Source organism: Mobula hypostoma, chromosome 27, assembly GCF_963921235.1.
Source record: "Mobula hypostoma chromosome 27, sMobHyp1.1, whole genome shotgun sequence".
NCBI classification, from domain to species: domain Eukaryota; kingdom Metazoa; phylum Chordata; class Chondrichthyes; order Myliobatiformes; family Myliobatidae; genus Mobula; species Mobula hypostoma.
Genome location: NC_086123.1, coordinates 17,826,098 through 17,845,209, shown reverse-complemented (window position 1 = coordinate 17,845,209; position 19,112 = coordinate 17,826,098). Strand labels below are relative to the sequence as shown.

The 19,112-nt window shown below is 43.1% G+C and overlaps 1 protein-coding gene across 2 annotated transcripts in view; it reads left to right on the top strand.

The window, feature by feature from the left end:
- LOC134338457 (huntingtin-interacting protein 1-related protein-like) overlaps positions 1-19,112 on the top strand; it is a 138,183-nt gene that overhangs the window by 112,774 nt on the left and 6,297 nt on the right. For both annotated transcript variants that reach the window (XM_063034276.1, XM_063034277.1), the window contains exons 17-27: positions 4,398-4,499; positions 5,803-5,997; positions 6,841-6,988; positions 8,048-8,134; positions 10,965-11,072; positions 12,205-12,341; positions 13,656-13,766; positions 14,534-14,592; positions 14,694-14,724; positions 14,998-15,060; positions 16,273-16,373. In XM_063034276.1, coding sequence (XP_062890346.1) covers positions 4,398-4,499; positions 5,803-5,997; positions 6,841-6,988; positions 8,048-8,134; positions 10,965-11,072; positions 12,205-12,341; positions 13,656-13,766; positions 14,534-14,592; positions 14,694-14,724; positions 14,998-15,060; positions 16,273-16,373 — 1,142 coding nt within the window. The remainder of the gene's footprint in view (positions 1-4,397; positions 4,500-5,802; positions 5,998-6,840; positions 6,989-8,047; positions 8,135-10,964; positions 11,073-12,204; positions 12,342-13,655; positions 13,767-14,533; positions 14,593-14,693; positions 14,725-14,997; positions 15,061-16,272; positions 16,374-19,112) is intronic.

The window sequence follows — 19,112 nt, the reverse complement described above, 5'->3', positions numbered from 1 at the left end:
AGGGCCAATTTTGTCCCCTTGCTATCCTTTTGCTCTTAGTAAATCAATGGAGGCCCAGAATGCCATTATGATTACAAGATGCATAGTGTTCCCCTACACAAACTTCTGTCGCCTGCCCTGTCACATTCCCTAATAGGAGATCTAGTATTGCACTCTCTCTAGTTGGGACCTGTATGTATTGATTAAGGAAATGTTGCTGAACCTATTTCACAAACTCTAACCTTTCCAGCTCTTTTACAATATGGGAGCCCCAGTCAGTGCTTGTAAAGTTAAAAACACCTTTTTATCACATCCTTATTTTTTTTGCAACAGTGATCTCTCTCCAAATTTGCTCCTCTAAATCCCATGGACTGGTGGATGGTCTATAATATAATCACATTAATGTGGTCACCCCTTTCTTATTCCTCAGTTCCACCCATATAGCCTCAGACGACAAGCTCTCCAGCTTGTTCTGCCTGAGCACTGCCGTGACATTTTCCCTGACTAGTAATTCCACCCCTCCCTCTTTAATAACTCCTCCCCTATCATGTCTAAGACAACAGAACCTTAGAACTTTGCGCTACCAGTCGAGTTTACAGAGAATAGTACAAGAAACAAGAAACATCCAGTGAGCAGAAGTTCTGTGGGTGAAGACGTCTTGTTACTGAAAGAGGTCCGAGGAGAACGGCCAGACTGGTTCCAGTTGTCAGCAGCGCGATAGTAACTCAGAAAGCCACATGTTACAACAGTGGTGTGCAGAAGAGCATCTCTGAATGCACAACACATTGAAGTGGATGGGCTACAGCAGCAGAAGATCACATAAAGCAGAAGGCCACTTTATTAGACCACTCCTTACCTGATAAAGTGGCCTCTGAGTGTAAAGACTGATGACTAGAAACTTGGGTGGAGTTTGAGAGATTCAGTGGGGGGGAAAAAAGAGGAGCAGGGAATTCAAGGCTCCCAACCTGGAGTCCACGGAATCCCTTACTTCTTGGTATTGGTCCATGGCATAACAAAGGTTGGGAACTCCTGCTTTAGATCCTTGGTTCATGGTAGCCGATGGCCCAGCTGCCAACAGCCAAGCAAATAAATAGTAGTTAACAAGTTTGGATAGAAGGAGAGCAGATCTTGATGATTGGGCTAGAACTGGAGAATAATGAGGCCAGGAGAGACTTTCTAATCAAGAATAATGACTGTGTGGTATTGTTTAGCCAGAAGACATTATGGGCCAGTGAGCCGAGGGACATTGATCGAGTTGTGAGTTAGCACAGTTTTGGATGATCTCTGATTCCCAAGGGCAGTGTAGGAGGCTGTCCACATATGATTTAGCAGTCTTGCCTTGAAGCAATGGAGATTTTTATTTATTTGTTTGACGTACAACACTGAATCGGCTTTTCCGGCCCTTCGAGTTAGTTATGCGCCCAGCAACCCCCCGATTTAATCTTAGCCTTATCACAGGACAATTTACAACAACCAGTTAACCCACAAACCAGTATGTCTTTGGACTATAGGAGGAAACTGGAGAGCCCGGAGAAAACCCACGCAGTCACGGGGAGAATGTACAAACTCCTTACTGGCTGTGCTGAGTGTTGAACCTGGGTCACTGGTACTGTAAAGCGTTGTGCTAGCCACTACACTACTGTGCTGCCCTGAGGAAAAGTGTTCAGTAAAAGAACTAAGGATTGGCCATGGAGGTATGTAGGTGTTATATAGATGAAAGTAATTTTAAAGGTGGCACTGGTATACAGTCTGGCCCCGTAAGAATTTTCAAACATGCTAAGATGGTTAGTTAGTTAGTTCACTACCTGACATTGCTAGGGAGAGAGATGACGTTCACGACCAAGGAGTGCAGTTTGTGATGGGATTAGAAGGTTTGGTTTTCCCAATACCCAGAGCAACATTCCTTTCAGTCTGACAGATAAGTGATTGGAGGAGCGGAAAGAGTGGTGACAAGGTGGAGTTCGGTGTTGACCTTTATAAAACTAATCTTTTCTCCCTCCTCAGATTTCCGGCTTCTGCAGCTTTTTGCTTTTTTATTGAGTCAGTGTGCACTTTGCGGGAGGGGGGGGGGAGTGAGAATTAGGTGTGAAGCATGACCTAGGTCGTTGGGAAACACCAGCAGGGGGTGCGTGAAGGGCGAGGTTGCCCATGGTCAGTGACTCTTTGTCTGCAAGGGAATAGGAAAGGATAATAGCAGCCGGTGAGTTTCTACCCTGTTAGATGGTGCTTGAGGGGAATAATGTGACCCACTGTGTCAAAAGTTTAGCTGATTGAGGCCGAACGTGAGGGTGAATTATGTTTCAGTAACTTGGGGATTCAAATATACAACACCATGCCTGTCTTGTCTATAAATACAAGTAAACAAATTCTGGTGCATGGTGCATTCCTCAGCTTCACTGTCATAAAGTTTTTCAAACTAATTTGTGAATTGATCTAATTGTTAGAAAATGGCATTTATTTTGTCATTTTATGAAAATTCTTTGTAAACAGTGTAATTAGATATAAATTATATGTGAATATAATGTTATTATACTGTGCTAATATATGTAAATTATATATTAGCACTATATATATATTTCCCCCTGGATCAATAAAGTATGACTATGACTATGGTTTTCGTTACGGTTGCTCCAAAGATAATAATAGTAATAAAACCATAAATAGTTAAATAGTAATATGTAAATTATGCCAGGAAATAAGTCCAGGACCAGCCTATTGGCTCAGGATCTCTGACCCTCCAAGGGAGGAGTTGTAAAGTTTGATGGCCACAGGCAGGAATGACTTCCTATGACACTCTGTGTTGCATCTCGGTGGAATGAGTCTCTGGCTGAATGTACTCCTGTGCCCACCCAGTACATTATGTAGTGGATGGGAGACATTGTCCAAGATGGCATGCAACTTGGACAGCATCCTCTTTTCAGACACCACCGTCAGAGAGTCCAGTTCCATCCCCACAACATCACTGGCCTTACGAATGAGTTTGTTGATTCTGTTGGTGTCTGCTACCCTCAGCCTGCTGCCCCAGCACACAACAGCAAACATGATTGCACTGGCCACCACAGACTCGTAGAACATCCTCAGCATCGTCCGGCAGCTGTTAAAGGACCTCAGTCTCCTCAGGAAATAGGAATATATATATGAAAATGTTCTTTGATTTCTTTTCCGTATATAACTGATTGAATTAGCTAGATCACCTTGTCCCATGGTCTGCTTAATACGTACTAGGGCGCCCCCTAGAGTTGAGATGCAGCAAAATATTTCCATGGACTGAATTTCTAACACACAACCTCATTGAGTGGATATTTAATTTCATTGATGCATTTAACTAAATTTTATTGAATGACCCAAAATCTAACTTTTCCATAATAGATTTTATATCTTAAAATATGTTTCCAAATGCTTTCAAGGGGGTGAAAATTCACTAAATGAGGAATTTCTTTCATTTGCATAACTGCTAATGCAACTTGCAAACAACTCATGGAGTTGGAGGAATGTGTGAAGTCAGGTTTGATATGATCCACTAATGAAACAAGAGACTGCAGCCCTGTGTAGTGAATAGAGTTCCAACGTTAGCTGTGCTTATTAGACGGAGTTGACAAATGGGCTAAGTGACTAAGTCATTATTTTCCAGCTGCTGAAGACTTATGAGTGAAATAAACTTAGCAGGGATGGTTCATCTGGTTATTTATTTAGTAGCCCAAGTTTTCACACCAAGTTGATGTAATGCCTCTCCTTTATATAGACGCCTCTATCACTACTAGTGATTGTCCCAGCAGTTTTCATTTTTTCCAAAAATGTTTTCTTCAATATGAAGAGTAATTAAATAATCCGATTGGGGAAGAAAGGAGCTAACTCTGTTCATTAGTGGGACGGCACGGTAACGTAGTGGTTAGCACGATGCTTGACAGTACAGGCGACCAGGGTTCAGTTCCCACTACTGCCTGTAAGGAGTTTGTACGTTCTCCCCGTGACCGCGTGGGTTTCCTCCAGGTGCTCCGGTTTCCTCCCACAGTCCAAAGACGTACCGGTTAATAGGTTAATTGGTCATTGCAAATTGTCCTGTGATTAGACTAGGGTTAAGTCGGGGGATTGTTGGACAGCATGGCTTGAATAGCCTGAAGGGCCTATTCCACACTGTGTATCGCTAAATAAATGAAAATATTTTATAGTTGAAGTAAATGGTGAATAAATATTATTTAAAAAAAAATCCTGATGTATCTTTCAACAATGGTTGCTTTGGATTAATTTTCCATGTGGCACATAATCTGGAACGGGTAATCGTCATGCGTTCTCCCCTATAATATGGAGTTGGACTGATTAGCAGGTTGCGGACTAGTATTATTTTCATGGACTCTTCCTGAGTTCCTATGTCTGCTTGGTCTCTGAAGTCTAATTGTGCTTATTATCCCCACTCACAGCTGGAGGACCAGAGCTTCATAATGGAACAATTGAAAAGGGAACTGGAGGCGAGCAAGGAAGAGCTGGCTACCGTCCAGGGCTCACTGCGCAACTCCGAGCAGGTACAGGGTAGAGGGGAACGCGTGTGCTATTACACGGGTACAGGGTAGAGGGGAATGCGTGTGCTAATACATAGGTACAGAGTTGAGGGAACACGTGTGCTAATACACGGGTACAGGGTAGAGGGGAACGCATGTGCTAATACACGGGTACAGGGTAGAGGGGAACGCGTGTGCTAATACACGGGTACAGGGTAGAGGGAACGCGTGTGCTAATATACGGGTACAGGGTAGAGGGGAACGCGTGTGCTAATACATGGGTACAGGGTAGAGGGTACGCGTGTGCTATTACATGGGTACAGGGTAGAGGGGAACGCGTGTGCTAATACGCGGGTACAGGATAGAGGGGAACGTGTGTGCTAATACGCGGGTAAAGGGTAGAGGGGAACACGTGTACTATTACACGGGTACAGGGTAGAGGGGAACGTGTGTGCTAATACGCGGGTACAGGGTAGAGGGGAACACGTGTGCTATTACACGGGTACAGGGTAGAGGGGAACGCGTGTGCTATTACACGGGTACAGGGTAGAGGGGAACGTGTGTGCTAATACACGGGTTGTATCGTCTTCCTTCCATTTTCTTCCCCTCTTTGCTGGGATGTGCCAACTTGTGACAAGGCACAGCTAAGTGGCTGTTGACAATTACTCTAGATGGCCACTCTTTAGATGTAAATTTAGATGAATGCATTTTCCACCTCCAAGCAGTGAATAGCAATCCTGGAACTGTGATTAATGTCATTTCCCCCCCTTCCCCCCTTCCCCCCACCCCCCACCCCACTGCCATCTCAGGGGCACCAAGAACTGTTGTTTCCACAAAGAGGGGCAGTTAGAAATATGCTCGAACCATATCGCTTGTCTTCACACCGGATGGTGTAACAAAGCCTCCAGTGTCACTGTTATATAATGACTGTTTTCCTATGAATAGCTGGAGAGTTTATAGTTCAACAATAGCACAAAGGAAAGGTATCCTGCTCCAATGCACCCGGGTGACTAGCATCATTCACAAAAACAGTATTAAAATAGACATTTTCAGAGTGGTGGTGAAAGAGAAAAGAGTGGGATAACTCTTTGAAAGAACCAGCATGGGCACAGGATCCTAAATGGCTTCCTTCATGACGCTGGGATTCGATATGAAGGGGACTTTGCTCTTGTCAGGACAGATTGGTCGAATTCTGTATTCTGATAAATAGCTCTCCACCTTTCTGAATGGATCCTGACATTTCATGTAGTAACGTGCTTTATCAGTCAGGGTGTACGAACGGATCCCGGGATTTTATTCACTGATGCACTGGGTGCTTGAATTACAGGCGGGCTCTGAGATGAACACAAGACTGCAAGGCCTCGAGGCAGAGAAGGACAACCTGAGGAAGACTGTGGCTGAAAAGGAAGCCGAAGCGTACTCGCTGAAGAACGCGATTCAGGAGAAGGAGACGGCGATGCGCACTGAGAAGGACAAAGCCTCACGGGAGCTGGAAGAACTCCAGGGAAAATTCATGGAGAAGGTCAGGCTCTTTAAATTATCATTCCAAGTTCTGGCTGCCTGCTTGGTGATTATATAGTTTTCGGCTGTCACACTGCAATATTAGCTCCATCACAGAATCAGAAGTTTTATGGGTTCACAAGTGCAACTTCGAACCTGAAACCAGTGCAGGACTATGAGAAAGCTGCTCTATCTGAGGTGAAATCTTTAAGTGGAGCTTAGAGCTGAATCACCACCTTCCCTCTCTGATAGACGTAACATCCCAGGGAACAATTCAGAAAAGGAGCAGGGATCCTGGCCATCTATCATTACAGATTTCTCTTTAATTTTACCATTGCTATTTGTAGTATCAATGTATACAGCATTATAGCACCATTTGTGATAGGAAATGCAAGTGTCAGTGGGAAGAGCAGATATGTACACATCTCAGATGGGTTGACTGGAAGAATGGCCGTTAAAAGAGATGATGAAGAATACAAAGCAACTTTGTGAAAAACAGTGTACAGCAGAGGTCCCCAACTCGGGGTCCACAGACCCCTCGGTTGATGTTAGGGATACGTGGCATAAAAGAGGTTGGGAACTGCTGGTGTACAGTGATTATGGATGATGTGCTGATATGGTGACACAAAAGACAGCTACTGAGAAAAATGGGAATAGTCAAGGTGTTAAGGCAGGAGAAGGAGGTTGAGAGAGATTATAAAATCAGCCATGATAGAATGGCAGGGCAGACTCGATGGCCTGAATGGCCTAATTCTGCTCCTATGTCTTATGGTCTAAGGCAGAGGGCAGGAAAACTGTATTTCCTTCCCTCCAGTAATTGCAGAACATCAAATGGCTGCATCATGTCTTTTGATTTGTATTTCAGACAAACCAAGAGCAGCAGCTTCAGCAGAAACTTCTAGATGAGCAGTTCCACATGGTCCAGGGCACTGTGAGGGAAGCTGAGAGCATCATTCAAGACGCTATTGCAAAACTGGACGATCCGTTGCACATCCGGTGCACCAGTTCACCAGGTAGGATCGTGCCCTGGGGCTTCGGTTAAATTGTCATCTTGGGGAGAACAACAGCGCACAAGATCGCAATATAATGATGTTCTGAAGCAGCTTGTGATAAAAGTTGTTCAGAAATATACTTTACAATAAACTATGAATTTGTGACAAGAATCATATCAAGAGGTTGTGCTGTGCTGTAACCATGGGCACTCGATCAATGGTTCCATTTAATATCAGAGAATGTATATAATAGACAACCTGAAATTCTTGTTCTTCACAGACGTCCATGAAAACAGAAGTGTGCCCCAAAGAATGAGTGACAGTAAAAATGTTAGAGCCCCAAAGTCCCCCACTCCTCTCTCTCACGCACAAGCGTCAACCTCCCCCCACTTACAACAGCAAAAAGCACCAGCACCCACCACCTACCAAGCAAGCAACAGCAAAACCCGCAAGAAAGACCATGATCTGCAGTACAACAAAAGCAATTCGACATACTACAGGCTCTCTCTCTCTCCCTAATAAAGGGGCAATCATTGTGGCTCCTTCCTCTTCCCAACACCTATAATAACACCACTGCACCTTTATGAATGTTTTCATATTCTTCAAAGAATCAATTTCCACTCTTCCCTTTTTATCTTCTACCCCACCACGCGCCACTCTAATTTTGCGGACTAACGTTAAACACATATAATATAGTTCTGTCCTATATTGGGTTACTGCACCACATTCTAATAAGCAGCTTGTTGCCCAAGTAACAACTGAAACGCTGTAGTGCCCCTGTTATTGAAGCAAGCTTGCTCTCCACTTCACAATTAGAAATCTGCTCCGGAGATCCATTAGTGATAAAGTTTGGAGAAACAGCTGTGCCCTGCTCTGTCGGCAATGTTTGTTCTCTGAGTTTATGGTCACTATCTGCGGGAGTGACCACAGTTGCAAAGTACAGCGTTAAACCCGCGTTGAGTGCCCTTCAGGGCTTTGTGATGGCTATGTGCAGGCTGGTATTGTATAACGGTGGGACAGCCCCAGGACGCGTCTTGTTTGCACTTTAAAGGGAAGAACTGACTTTTCTGTCTCTTGTAGATTACCTAATCAACAGGGCAGAGGCAGCATTGGGATCGGTGAACTTGATGCAGCAAGGACACTCCCAGTACATAAAGAACATGGCAGGTACCGTCACCTCCGTCTCAATCGCAAATGGCCACATTTTATTCAGTGGCTATTCTGAAAGCTGAGCTCACCTTTGCTGTAAAGGTGAATTACTAGCTCTTAAATATTTTCCTCCCTCACTTTTCTGGGATTTTCCTATCAGCTGAGAGTCTGGATAAGTGCCCGTTTCCAACTGTTCATTAGTATTATTCGGTCTGCTTGGGCTTAAAATGTTATGAAAGGTTTGTAGAGACTACAGACTGTCCTATCATGTTGCATTTTGCCACGTGAAGATTCACAGGATGTTTATCCTATCATCATCTTTATGTGCCGTGTCATACGACGTGGCAATCGTGGTCCATGACCGTAATTGTTCTTGGCAAATTTTCTACAGAAGTGGCTTTGCCATTGCCTTCTTCTGGGCAGTGTCTTTTCAAGATGGGTGACCCCAGCCATTATCAATACTTTGTCAGAGATTGTCTGCTTGCTGTCAGTGGTCGCATAACCAGGATTTGTGATCTGCACCAGCTGCTCATACGACCATCCGCCACCTGTTCCCATGGCTTCACATGACCCTGATCGGGGGTCTAAGCAGCCGCTATATACCTTGCCCAAGGTGACCTGCAGGCCAGTGAGGGAAGGAGCACCTTACACCTCCTTTGGTAGAGACGTATCTCCACCCCCTACCACTTACCCTGGAGCAGTTTCTTACTCAAGTTGTACAATCAGGTCACAGATTGTGTGACCGTGAACACTGACAATATCAAGGCCAACTTTACAAAGGTCTCCAGTTCATGACTGTGCCAGAGGGTTATTGGACTTGAGGCTCAGCTGCTTCTGATGTTCATGGTTATTGGGACCTGTTGTAACGAAGGATCCCACAGTTCACTGTGATGTGGAAACATTTAGCGTGCAGATGTGAAATAATAAAGGCTTGTGAATGTGCTGTGTAGGGCACTTGTCAGTAACCACACGGCAGGGCAGGGTGCAAAGGGAGAAATAGTTGGAGCCTGTCTAAAAGATACAGCAACAATCAGGAAAGATTTTAATCTGTAGACTAGAGAAGTCAGACAGAAAATGAGGAGTTCATGGTGGTCCCAGAATAGCACATGAGTCGTCTCTGCTTCCTGAGGAGACTGAGGTCCTTTGGAGTATGCAGGCCTTTCCTTCACAATCTCCTCAGCGGTGGTGTGCTGGGGCAATGGCAAGAGCAGTATCACTGCCATCCTGCATTTGTGCTAAGCAAATGGTTGGAGCTGTGGGCTGACAAGTTCCTATCCCGAAGGACTTCATTCTTGAATTTTGGAGACAATAACGAATGAGATAGTTGATTTCAACTTACTGCAATTCCATGGATTTGAGGAAAGTTCAATTATATTGAACAATATCAAATGCAACTCCTATTTTCAAGAAGAATATAGGAGTTACATTTAACAACTCTTTATAAAGATGATGGTAGAAGGTGTTATTAAAGCCACTGTGGTGGGGCACTTAGAAAACTTTAAGTTAATCAGGCAAAGTCAAAAAGGAAATTAAGCTCCATTAAATTGGCTAGCATAACAAAGTAACGTAATCTAGACGGATTTCCGAAAGGCTTTTGTTTAGGTATTGCATCGAAAGTTGTTGCAGAGACTAAGAGCTAAAATTGTGGGAGTTAACACATGACTATAGATCTGATGTACCTGGTTAGTTAGGTCAGTTGAGTCTTCTTCTACTGGCAAGATGTAATGAGTGTTAAGGATCTGTGCTGGGGCCTCAGTATTTGTATGAAGGGTACCAGAGTTAAAATTGCTATCTTTCTATTTTCTGAAAATTTAGCAAAGTAAATTGTGAAGATAACAAATTGTGAAGAAACAAAGATTGGCCAAGTGCAACTTAATGTGGAAAAGTGAGAATCTTAGCAGGGGAAAAAAAACATGGTATCGAAATGATGAGTTTGCAGAACTTTGAGATGCTGAAAAATCCAAGTGTCCAGTGTACAATTTGTAAATGCAGGTGCTACAAGTAATTATGAAGACTAACAAAAGATAGTTGTCAAAAGAATTGAATACAAATGGAGGATATGTCTCATTTATATAGGGGATTGTTGAGACCTATTCTGGAGTACTCTATATTTAGGGCAGGGTCTTAATGCATTGCATCTGTTCAAGGAAAAGATTATTGGACTGGAATGGGCAGGTTGGCAAGCTTTTGAGCAGGAGATGATTTAAAAATAAGAATCTGCGGTGGGCTACACAGTCAATGATTCCTTTTGTGGGATAATCTAGAACTTGGAGACACAGATTAAAAATGAGTTCCACATTTTAGACTCAGATGAAATGAAAGTATTTTTTCTTGAATGTCATTAGTCTTTGGGAAACTTCCACAGAGGGCAATGGTGGCAGGACTCTTGAACATTCGTAAAACACTGGGTGGAGTAGGTAGGTGTGTGAAAGTCAAAGAGGCGAAAGGGCAGATGGGAATACAGGGTTGATCATGATCTTGCGTGGATTGAGGGGCCGAGTGGCTTTCTCCACTTCTTGTTCGTGTGTTCAAATGAGTTAAATCATGATTAGAATGCCTTAGTGCCAAACTCAGTGATTCAGGAGCCTGAACTTATTAAGACCTCACTTGGTGTCATATCAATATCAAAATGACCTTAATTGGGGTTAATAAAATAGTTGTTAAAGATCATGTTGTGGGTGTTGAGGAGGCTCATTTTTTAGTGTTCTGCACATTGAAGCCTTTAGAAAGTATTGTGAAGATCATTTTATAAGATGTGTATTTTGCCCTTAATTTGCTGATTCTCTTTATTCCGCGTGTTCAATGAATTATTCCCTTCAGTTTGAAACTCTTCCATTGGTTCCCACAGATGCTAGCAGCCTCTTGCAGGCATTGACCAGGTTTGCACATTTGGCCGCGGACACCATAGTAAATGGCAGTGCCACCTCACATCTGGCACCAACTGATCACGCTGACAGTGAGTATTGAGTGTATCTGAAGACCCTGGAAAAGATATTTAACTTAAACACTTAACAGCAGTCTTGGCATACCGTTCAGCAGCGGAGCTTAGACTGCAGACAAAATACTTAAGAATTCCTCCTGCGGTTTCCTGGGGTCTGTCTCGACAGAGCTCTGTGGGCGCTAGAGCTGTTTCTCTGCAGTTTGGTTATACGCTTCCTGCTGGAATCTGGAGCAACACACAAAATGCTGCAGGAACTCTGAGAACCAGGCAGACAGCACCTTTGGAGGAAAATGGACAGGTGATACTTTGAGTCCAGATGCAAGGTCTAGGCCTGAATTATCAACTCAAAGTTCAAGTTAAAGTTTTTATCAAAGTACACATATATCACCATATACAACTCTGAGATTCATTTTCCTGTGGGCATACTCACCAAATCTATAGAATAGTAACTACAACAGGATCAATGAAAGATCAACCAGAGTGCAGAAGATAACAAACTGTGCAAATGCAAATATAAATAAATAGCAATAAATAATAACATGAGATAAAGGGTTCTTAAAGTGAGATCATTTTCAAAAAAAATTAAAATCTGTCACAAGCCTTGTGGCCTATCAGGCTGGTGCTTATGCCGGTTTCCGTGGCGTGAAGCGACTGAGAGTATGAGACTCCCCGCCCACCCCCGGATAGGACGCCAGTCTATCGCGAGGTTAACCCCCAGCACTTTTGCCAGTACCCATTCTCAGCTGGGTAGACTGGAGCATTGTGTGGTTAAATGCCTTGCTCAAGGACACACACACTGTCTCGGCTGAGGCTTGAACCCACGACCTTCAGATCGCTAGTCCAACACCCTAACCACTTGGCCATGCTCCACACAAAAGTGAGATCATTGGTTGTTGGAAACTCCTCATTTCCTTCCACTGATACTGCCTGATCTGCAGGGTTCTTCCAGCATTCTGTGTGTGGCTAAGAAAAATACTGTTTTAATAATTAAGCATCAGTTCGCTGGAACCAGGATGTACAGGATGCAATCACTGTGGGAGTATTGTTCCAAAGTAATCACTTTCCAGGGGTCTTTCCTGGGGAACATTGGAACTTGTTAAAATGATTTTCAGCTTGTTCTCATAAAAATATTTTTCCAACCCCACAGAACTAACAGACAGCTGCAGAGAGTGTGGGAAGGAGAGCCTATGCTATTTGGGTCACTTGAAGGATAAGCAGTCAGTTGCACATGCAGACCCCACAGCTGCTCGGAGAGCGATTCAGAAAATCCTTGACCTTGGGCAGGTACGACCTTCAACTGACCAGGCATATTCTTAAATGGTCCTAGGAAAGCCCAAGTCTGGATGTATGCCAACTCCCAAGAGATTTGATCATTTTCCACACGAAAAGCTGCAGAATTCAATTCATTGCACTGGAGATGTGGTATAAACCTCAAGGAGGAGCACTGATTTCTTTGCAAGGTGAAGATCCAGCTGTTGACCATACCCGTATAACAATTACAGCACGGAAACAGGCCATCTCGGCCCTTCTAGTCCGTGCCGAACTTCTACTCTCACCTAGTCCCACCGACCTGCACTCAGCAGGTTCACTCTGCTTTCAATGAGAAATCACTGACGTGTAACAAGGAGTTCCATCTTTGCCCTTCTGGAGGTGGGACTCTCTGACCCCATGAGCTGGCAGTGCTGAATCCCTATGCTATTGATTGAAACTTGTAATTGCAGCAGATAATCTGGTACTGTGACGGCTCCAGTGGTCAGGGAGGTCCATTAGGAACGTACGACTAGGAGCAACAGCAAGACCACTGCCTCATTTAATTGCACCTTGATTCATCTGCCCTCCAGAGTTCCATTATATAGTGCTCCTTCTCTATCAAAGTGATCGTGGAGCAGCTGGAAGCCTTCTGCATTCTGAAAACTGGCTTCTCCTTTCAGCTTGCAAAACAGCAGCTGAACCCTCTACCTTGGAAATAAATCAATATTCCTCTTTGAAATTTGTGCTAAATCCTCAGTAAACTGCTTCTGTTTTTAAACTAGATTTGTCACTGAATCCCATCAGAGTTTAGACTGTAGGACCCTTCAATCTGGGGAGGATTCTGCGTATTGCTGTTCTTGAATCTGGTCGGAATCTGACTTGGGGTCAGTACTTTACAAGAATAAAACATAGGTTACAACAGTTTGAAAAGGAAAAATGGCTGGTTAACTGAATCCTGAGAGCCCTGGAAATATTGGAGCGACTTATAAAATGCTGGAGGAACTCAGAATGTTAGGCAGCATATATGGAGGGAAATGATCAGTCAACATTTCGGATCAAGGCACTTCATGGGTCTTGCCCTGAAATGCCAAATGTTCATTTCCTTCCATTGATGACCTCTCTCCTAATGAGTTCCTCCAGCATCTCCAGCCCTAGAAATACTGGTTTTATCCAGGAGGATAAATGCCAATTACAATTTATATTCAGACAAATGCATTTGCTTTCGTTGTTAAATAGTAGCTTTGAGAAAACAGAAATTCTTGCGATATTAAACAATCTTCAGTAGATGTTTTCGATCTTTAAAATTGTAGCTGGAGTAGAGACTTTAATTATAATTTTTCCCCTCAGGAGCTGAGGCCCAAGAGCATGGACGTCAGACAGGAAGAGCTTGGCGACATGGTGGATAAAGAGATGGCGGCAACATCAGCAGCCATTGACGACGCAGTAAAGAGAATTGAGGTAGGATAGAGTCAACCTTTTGTGGAAAGCAAAAGGTCATTGTAAGTTTCCCTAATTTTGTGCAATATCATTATGACTAAAATGATTTACACTTTCTTTGGTTCATATTCTTACTATCAGATGACTAATCAGTTTTATTACAGAATAGTATCTCTTGAGATGTCTTTACAAACTTTTCTGGGCAATTTCCTGTAGGTTGTTACTTTCAGTTTGGTCTAATCCCAGGTAGGGAGAGCAAGTAGCTTTTCTGCATGTTCTAAAACATGTTCTAAAACAACTGATGATATCAGTTGTTGTGTTCCTGTGCACTTCAGCCAGGATGGATGAGCCCATGACTGATTGGAAGCAACCAACCACTGTACTTAATTACTGTTCTTCACTGGTTATTGGGTGAGAGGGATTGCTATATTTTAGTTCTAAGGACTAGTAGATCATGTGTTGCTCATGGTGAACTTTCAGTATGGATTGTGGCACATGAATATAGTTGGATCTCAATAGTCATTTAGAAATGCACTTTTTGTATTAAAGGCATTTAAGATGTACCTTGTAATCAGATGAACAAAATTCAGATATAGATCTTAAGCTTGTTCTGTTTCCATGGCAAGTATGATTGGCGTTCTTAATGGTTTAAAAAATTCCAGCTGGGAAGTGTTCGCCCACCTTGTGTTTAAAGATCTTAGAGTTCTCGCCTTCTGGAGTGTGGAGCTCTGCAGTACATTCTGAATCTCTGGTCAAGATTTGAAAGCATTCAATGTTCCACCTTGCAGGAAGTGATGGAGCAAGCCAGACAAGGAAGCTCTGGGATTAAACTTGAAGTTAACGAAAGGTTTGTGAATCTCCACCATCAGGCTCAGAACTCTGTTTACTTAAAAACTGATAGTGTTTTTGTCGCTGTACACTGAGGTTTTCCTGTTATCTTTGTTTCAGAATTCTAAACTCTTGCACCAGTCTCATGAAGGTAAGAATCTGTGCATTGTGGTCTTCTGACGCTAATCAGTTTACCAGACAGAAAATCCAGTTGTACTTTTGACAGTGTTTCATTGAACAAATTCTCTGCTTTCTGCATGTAAAAAGGGACTTCAGTACACTTCGCTGAAGAGCTGTTGGTTCATTTAAACAAATGTTGCCTGCGGCAGACTGCTTTGTTGGACTTGCCACCTTTGAATCTAGAATTCATGGTTGTCTCATCAGATAACAATTCTCACTGACTTAAATCTGCATTTCTTTTCAGGCAATAAGGCAGTTGGTGATGGCCTCAACGAGCTTGCAGAAAGAGATTGTGGAAAGTGGCAGGGTAAGCATAAAAGTCATTGTCCAATCCAATAGAGAGGAACACCAGCATCTCCCTACTGCTTCTTGTGACTATGATTGAAGTCACCACAGGGCCACTGAAGCTGGTGGTATAGAAATCTTTATTCATCCCAACAAACAAGCATCCTTCTGTAGACACTCAATGTAGAGTCTTAAACTCCAAGGTACCTTTCTATACCTTTCAGGCCAAAGGTAACAGTGATACAAGACATTTCAGTAGTTACAATGACATAGTTTATTTGAATATTTGGATTGACAATGCCTCCTTTGAATTACTTATCTACAGTGGGAGACACCTAAATGTTCAAACACCCCTGCTGAGACACACTAATTGACACAGATAGTCTAAAAACTTCTTAAGACAGAGAGCTGGATGCCCAAGATTAGTGTCAGTGTGAGTTGACTCTGAATACACAATTGATCAGCTATTGATAGCGTCTTTAACATGGCCACAGGTATAGTTGCAATGTGGAAACTTCAGCCTGGTCTGCCAGCTTGCACTCAAGTCACAATGGTGCAGATAACCTCGCCATGTTGCCTGGTTTGTTGCAGGCCAAATAACACAACCCCATTGTCTTAACGTTTGGCTGAGCCTATGCATACATCCAATGACCACCACTTTGCTAACCGTAATCTCGTAGTCTGTGGGATAGTCTGTACTTTTAACTTTAATTTACTGCTTGCAATGTACATTGAGAACTGAAGACTTTAAAAAAAAAATTGATATCTGCTATATTCACAGAGCTCCAGAAAACTCCCTACATATGCTTGTGATGGTTCTGAAGTAGATGGTTGGAAACATTCCTTGTTGATTTATCGACTTCATGGTTTTAAAATTATGACCTGTTAGTTTGTTTCTGCAATTTAGGACAATCGTAACCTGGGCACCCAGAATGTCAACTGTCCATTTCTCTCCATAGATATTATCTGATCTGCTGAGTTCCACCAGCAGCTCAGGTGATGCTCCAGATTCCAGCATTTCCATTCCATTGGGCCTTCCCCACTCAAACATATGCCCAGGAGGATGGATGCTCCCTCCAGCACTTGTTACTTTGGAGGGACTGAAGTGCAAAATAATCTGAAGCTAATTCAAGGAAAACACCCGAGAGTTTTGTACAAAGCCAGTTGTGTCTTTTGACATCCATGAAAGTGATGATTTTTGAACTTGATTAATGAAGAAATAACTCATTTACAGGGGGCAGCAACTCCAAAAGAATTCTATGCAAAGAACTCTCGCTGGACAGAGGGCCTAATCTCTGCCTCCAAAGCTGTTGGATGGGGTGCCACACAGTTGGTGTAAGTACTGGCTGCAACCACTGGGTAGTTGCTTTCTTGTTCTTTGTGCTGTGGTAATTTAGTCCCTGTATCACCAGTAATGGATAAAATACCTACGTCTAATAGTGGGGGTAGTATTAGATGGAAAGTGCGTTGGAAAATAGAAAGGCATGGTGTATTTCATAGACCATGTAACAAATAATGACATAGGGGCACTGTATAAACTCCCCATTTCAGACACCAAGTAAATTTCTGCTCCCTGTATTATGGGAATCCTTAGAATTCCGTTTGAATCTTATTCTGTATCCTGATACATATAAACTAGAGTGCAAAAGGCTGATCGTGGTCTGTGGTTGCAAAGATCCTTCAACAATTCTGATTCATTTCCTTATATTGTTTTCCTTCAGCTCAGATGCTGATCTAGTATCGGTTTCACTTAAACTGCATTACATACCGCTTTAGTCCTTTTTTTAAATACATGAACACGAGCTTAGTTCATGCACTGGGCAATAGTGGCAGTAAAAGTCTACTGCACCATATTTCCCCATCATAGAACAATACAATGAGTTTATTAAGATTTCTCTGTGCAAATCAGGCTGTATGCTTCAAACTCTAAGCTTAGTTCCTAGCCCAAATTTAAAAGACTAGCGTTGTACCCAACCCTGCAAGGTGAGCTCAGACACTGGACAAAGAAATTAGTGTTCCCCATGATTCACTTTTTGGCTGCTTTGGTATTAACTAATCTGTGCCGAGGCCTTGTTGTTGAAGGCTTCCAGTATGATCTGAATTGTTTAGGGAGAAGTATTCTGTTCTTTGTACCATGTTACATTTGAAATTATACAGCAGGGGTTCCTAACCTTTTTAATGCCAAGGAGCCTCACTATTTACTGGGGGAAGGGTGGGTCTGTGGCCCCCAGATTGAGAAGCACTGCATACAGTATGAAGTGTCTCTGCTGCTATTAATTTTTACCCAGCAGGGAGCCTTATTAGGAGAATTATTGACCATCTTCTTCCAGGTTTTGTCATTGATATTAGATACACTGCAGCCTATGGAAACAGCACCTATGCCCACTTTGTGTAATAGACATGGTTGTTGAAATGTAGATTGAAATCGTATTTGTATGGGTTCAGACCACCTTTCTTCCCTCCGCCCCCCCACACCCCTTCCTCATAGAACCCAGCTTACTTTAAACCCAGAGATAATCGCACTGTTGGAATATATCCCAAGGCTCGAGTGGTGAGTTGAGGTGGAGCTGTCAGGAAACAAGGAACTTTATAAAAAATCATTTCTGCTCTCATGAGAAAAGCTGCTGCAGGGGATTGCACAGGGCAAAATCTTGTGCCTTGGGTTCTTTTGAGAAACCGTCTTTGGAGGAAATTCTATGATTTAACTTTTAGCTGTTTCCCAGGCTCACTTGTTTCTGGGAAGTTACATCTGGGGAAACGGATTAAATAACTAAGCTCACGGCCTTCCTTTGGGCTTTCTCCATGAAACCTTCAATCAACATTCCTAGCCTACCTGTTAGGAACCTTAAATTGAGTTCAGGTTAGTTGTTTTGTTCTTCATACCCATGTGTCCAGTATTAACTAGCAGTATCTCTGGATACAGTTTCCTCCAGCTCCTATCCTCCTTCCTGTTGAACTAAAGCAGGAAGTTCCAGGAGCAGGAGTAGACCGTCTGGACTGGACCTTTGTCAGCTCTAGGTAACAGCTGATCTACCACACCAAATCGCCATAGTCCTCGAATCCCCTAATATCCAGAAACACAAATGAATTCAGCTTGGCCCCTACAGTCACCAGAGAAGCAAGCTGAGTGAAGCTTTTTCATCTTCATGCCGAATAAGCTGCCCATAGCGAGCCCTGACATTAAACAGCTCATAGAGGAGCAACGTCCTTCTACATTCGCACACGTCCTGTGAAGTTCAGACACTAAAAGATCACAAGCCTAGCCCACTCAATCACGTGGGGTGAACCCACCAGTCCGGTGGGTCTTTTCCAGAAAGGGGACCAAAACCACATACATTCTTTGGGTGCAGCCTCACCAAGCCCCTGCATTCAGGATTATAAAAGAAACACTAAGTAATCATTTTGTGGATTAGCTAGCTCAGGGGTCCCCAACCCTTTTTGCACCGCGGACCGGTTTAATATTGACAATATTCTTGCAGACCGGCCGACGGCGGGGGGTGTTCAAGTAGGGTTGCCAACTTTCTCACTCCCAAATAAGGGACAAAAGTAGCAGTCAAATACGGGACAGTTGTGTTTACCCTGAGAAAGACTACCATGACCATGAAGCTTTGCGTGGACACCTGTGTGTGCATGCGTGTATGTGCCGATTTTTTTCTACAAATCGGTTTTGGCTTAATCTTCCCAATTCTATTCAGTGAAACTACACTGTACATACATTATTTCTACTTTATATAGGCTGTGCATTTATCACATCATTCCTGCTTTTATTATGTTAGTGTTATTTTAGGTTTTGTGTGTTATTTGGTATGATTTGGTAGGTTACTTCAAGTTCAACAATGTCTGACAGGGAATGAGGAAAGGTGCAGCTGACTCGTATCGTTTCTTCGCGGCCCGGTAGCATATGCTTTGCGGCCCGGTGGTTGGGGACCACTGAGCTAGCTGATGAAACTGTAACAGGTTGACAGATAAGCAAGCTTTTCCCCTTTGCCAGGGTACGTAACCATCCTTTCTCACTGTAGCAGCTAACAGGACATGCTGCAATTTTCTTTTACACTTTCAGTAATCAGATTTTGG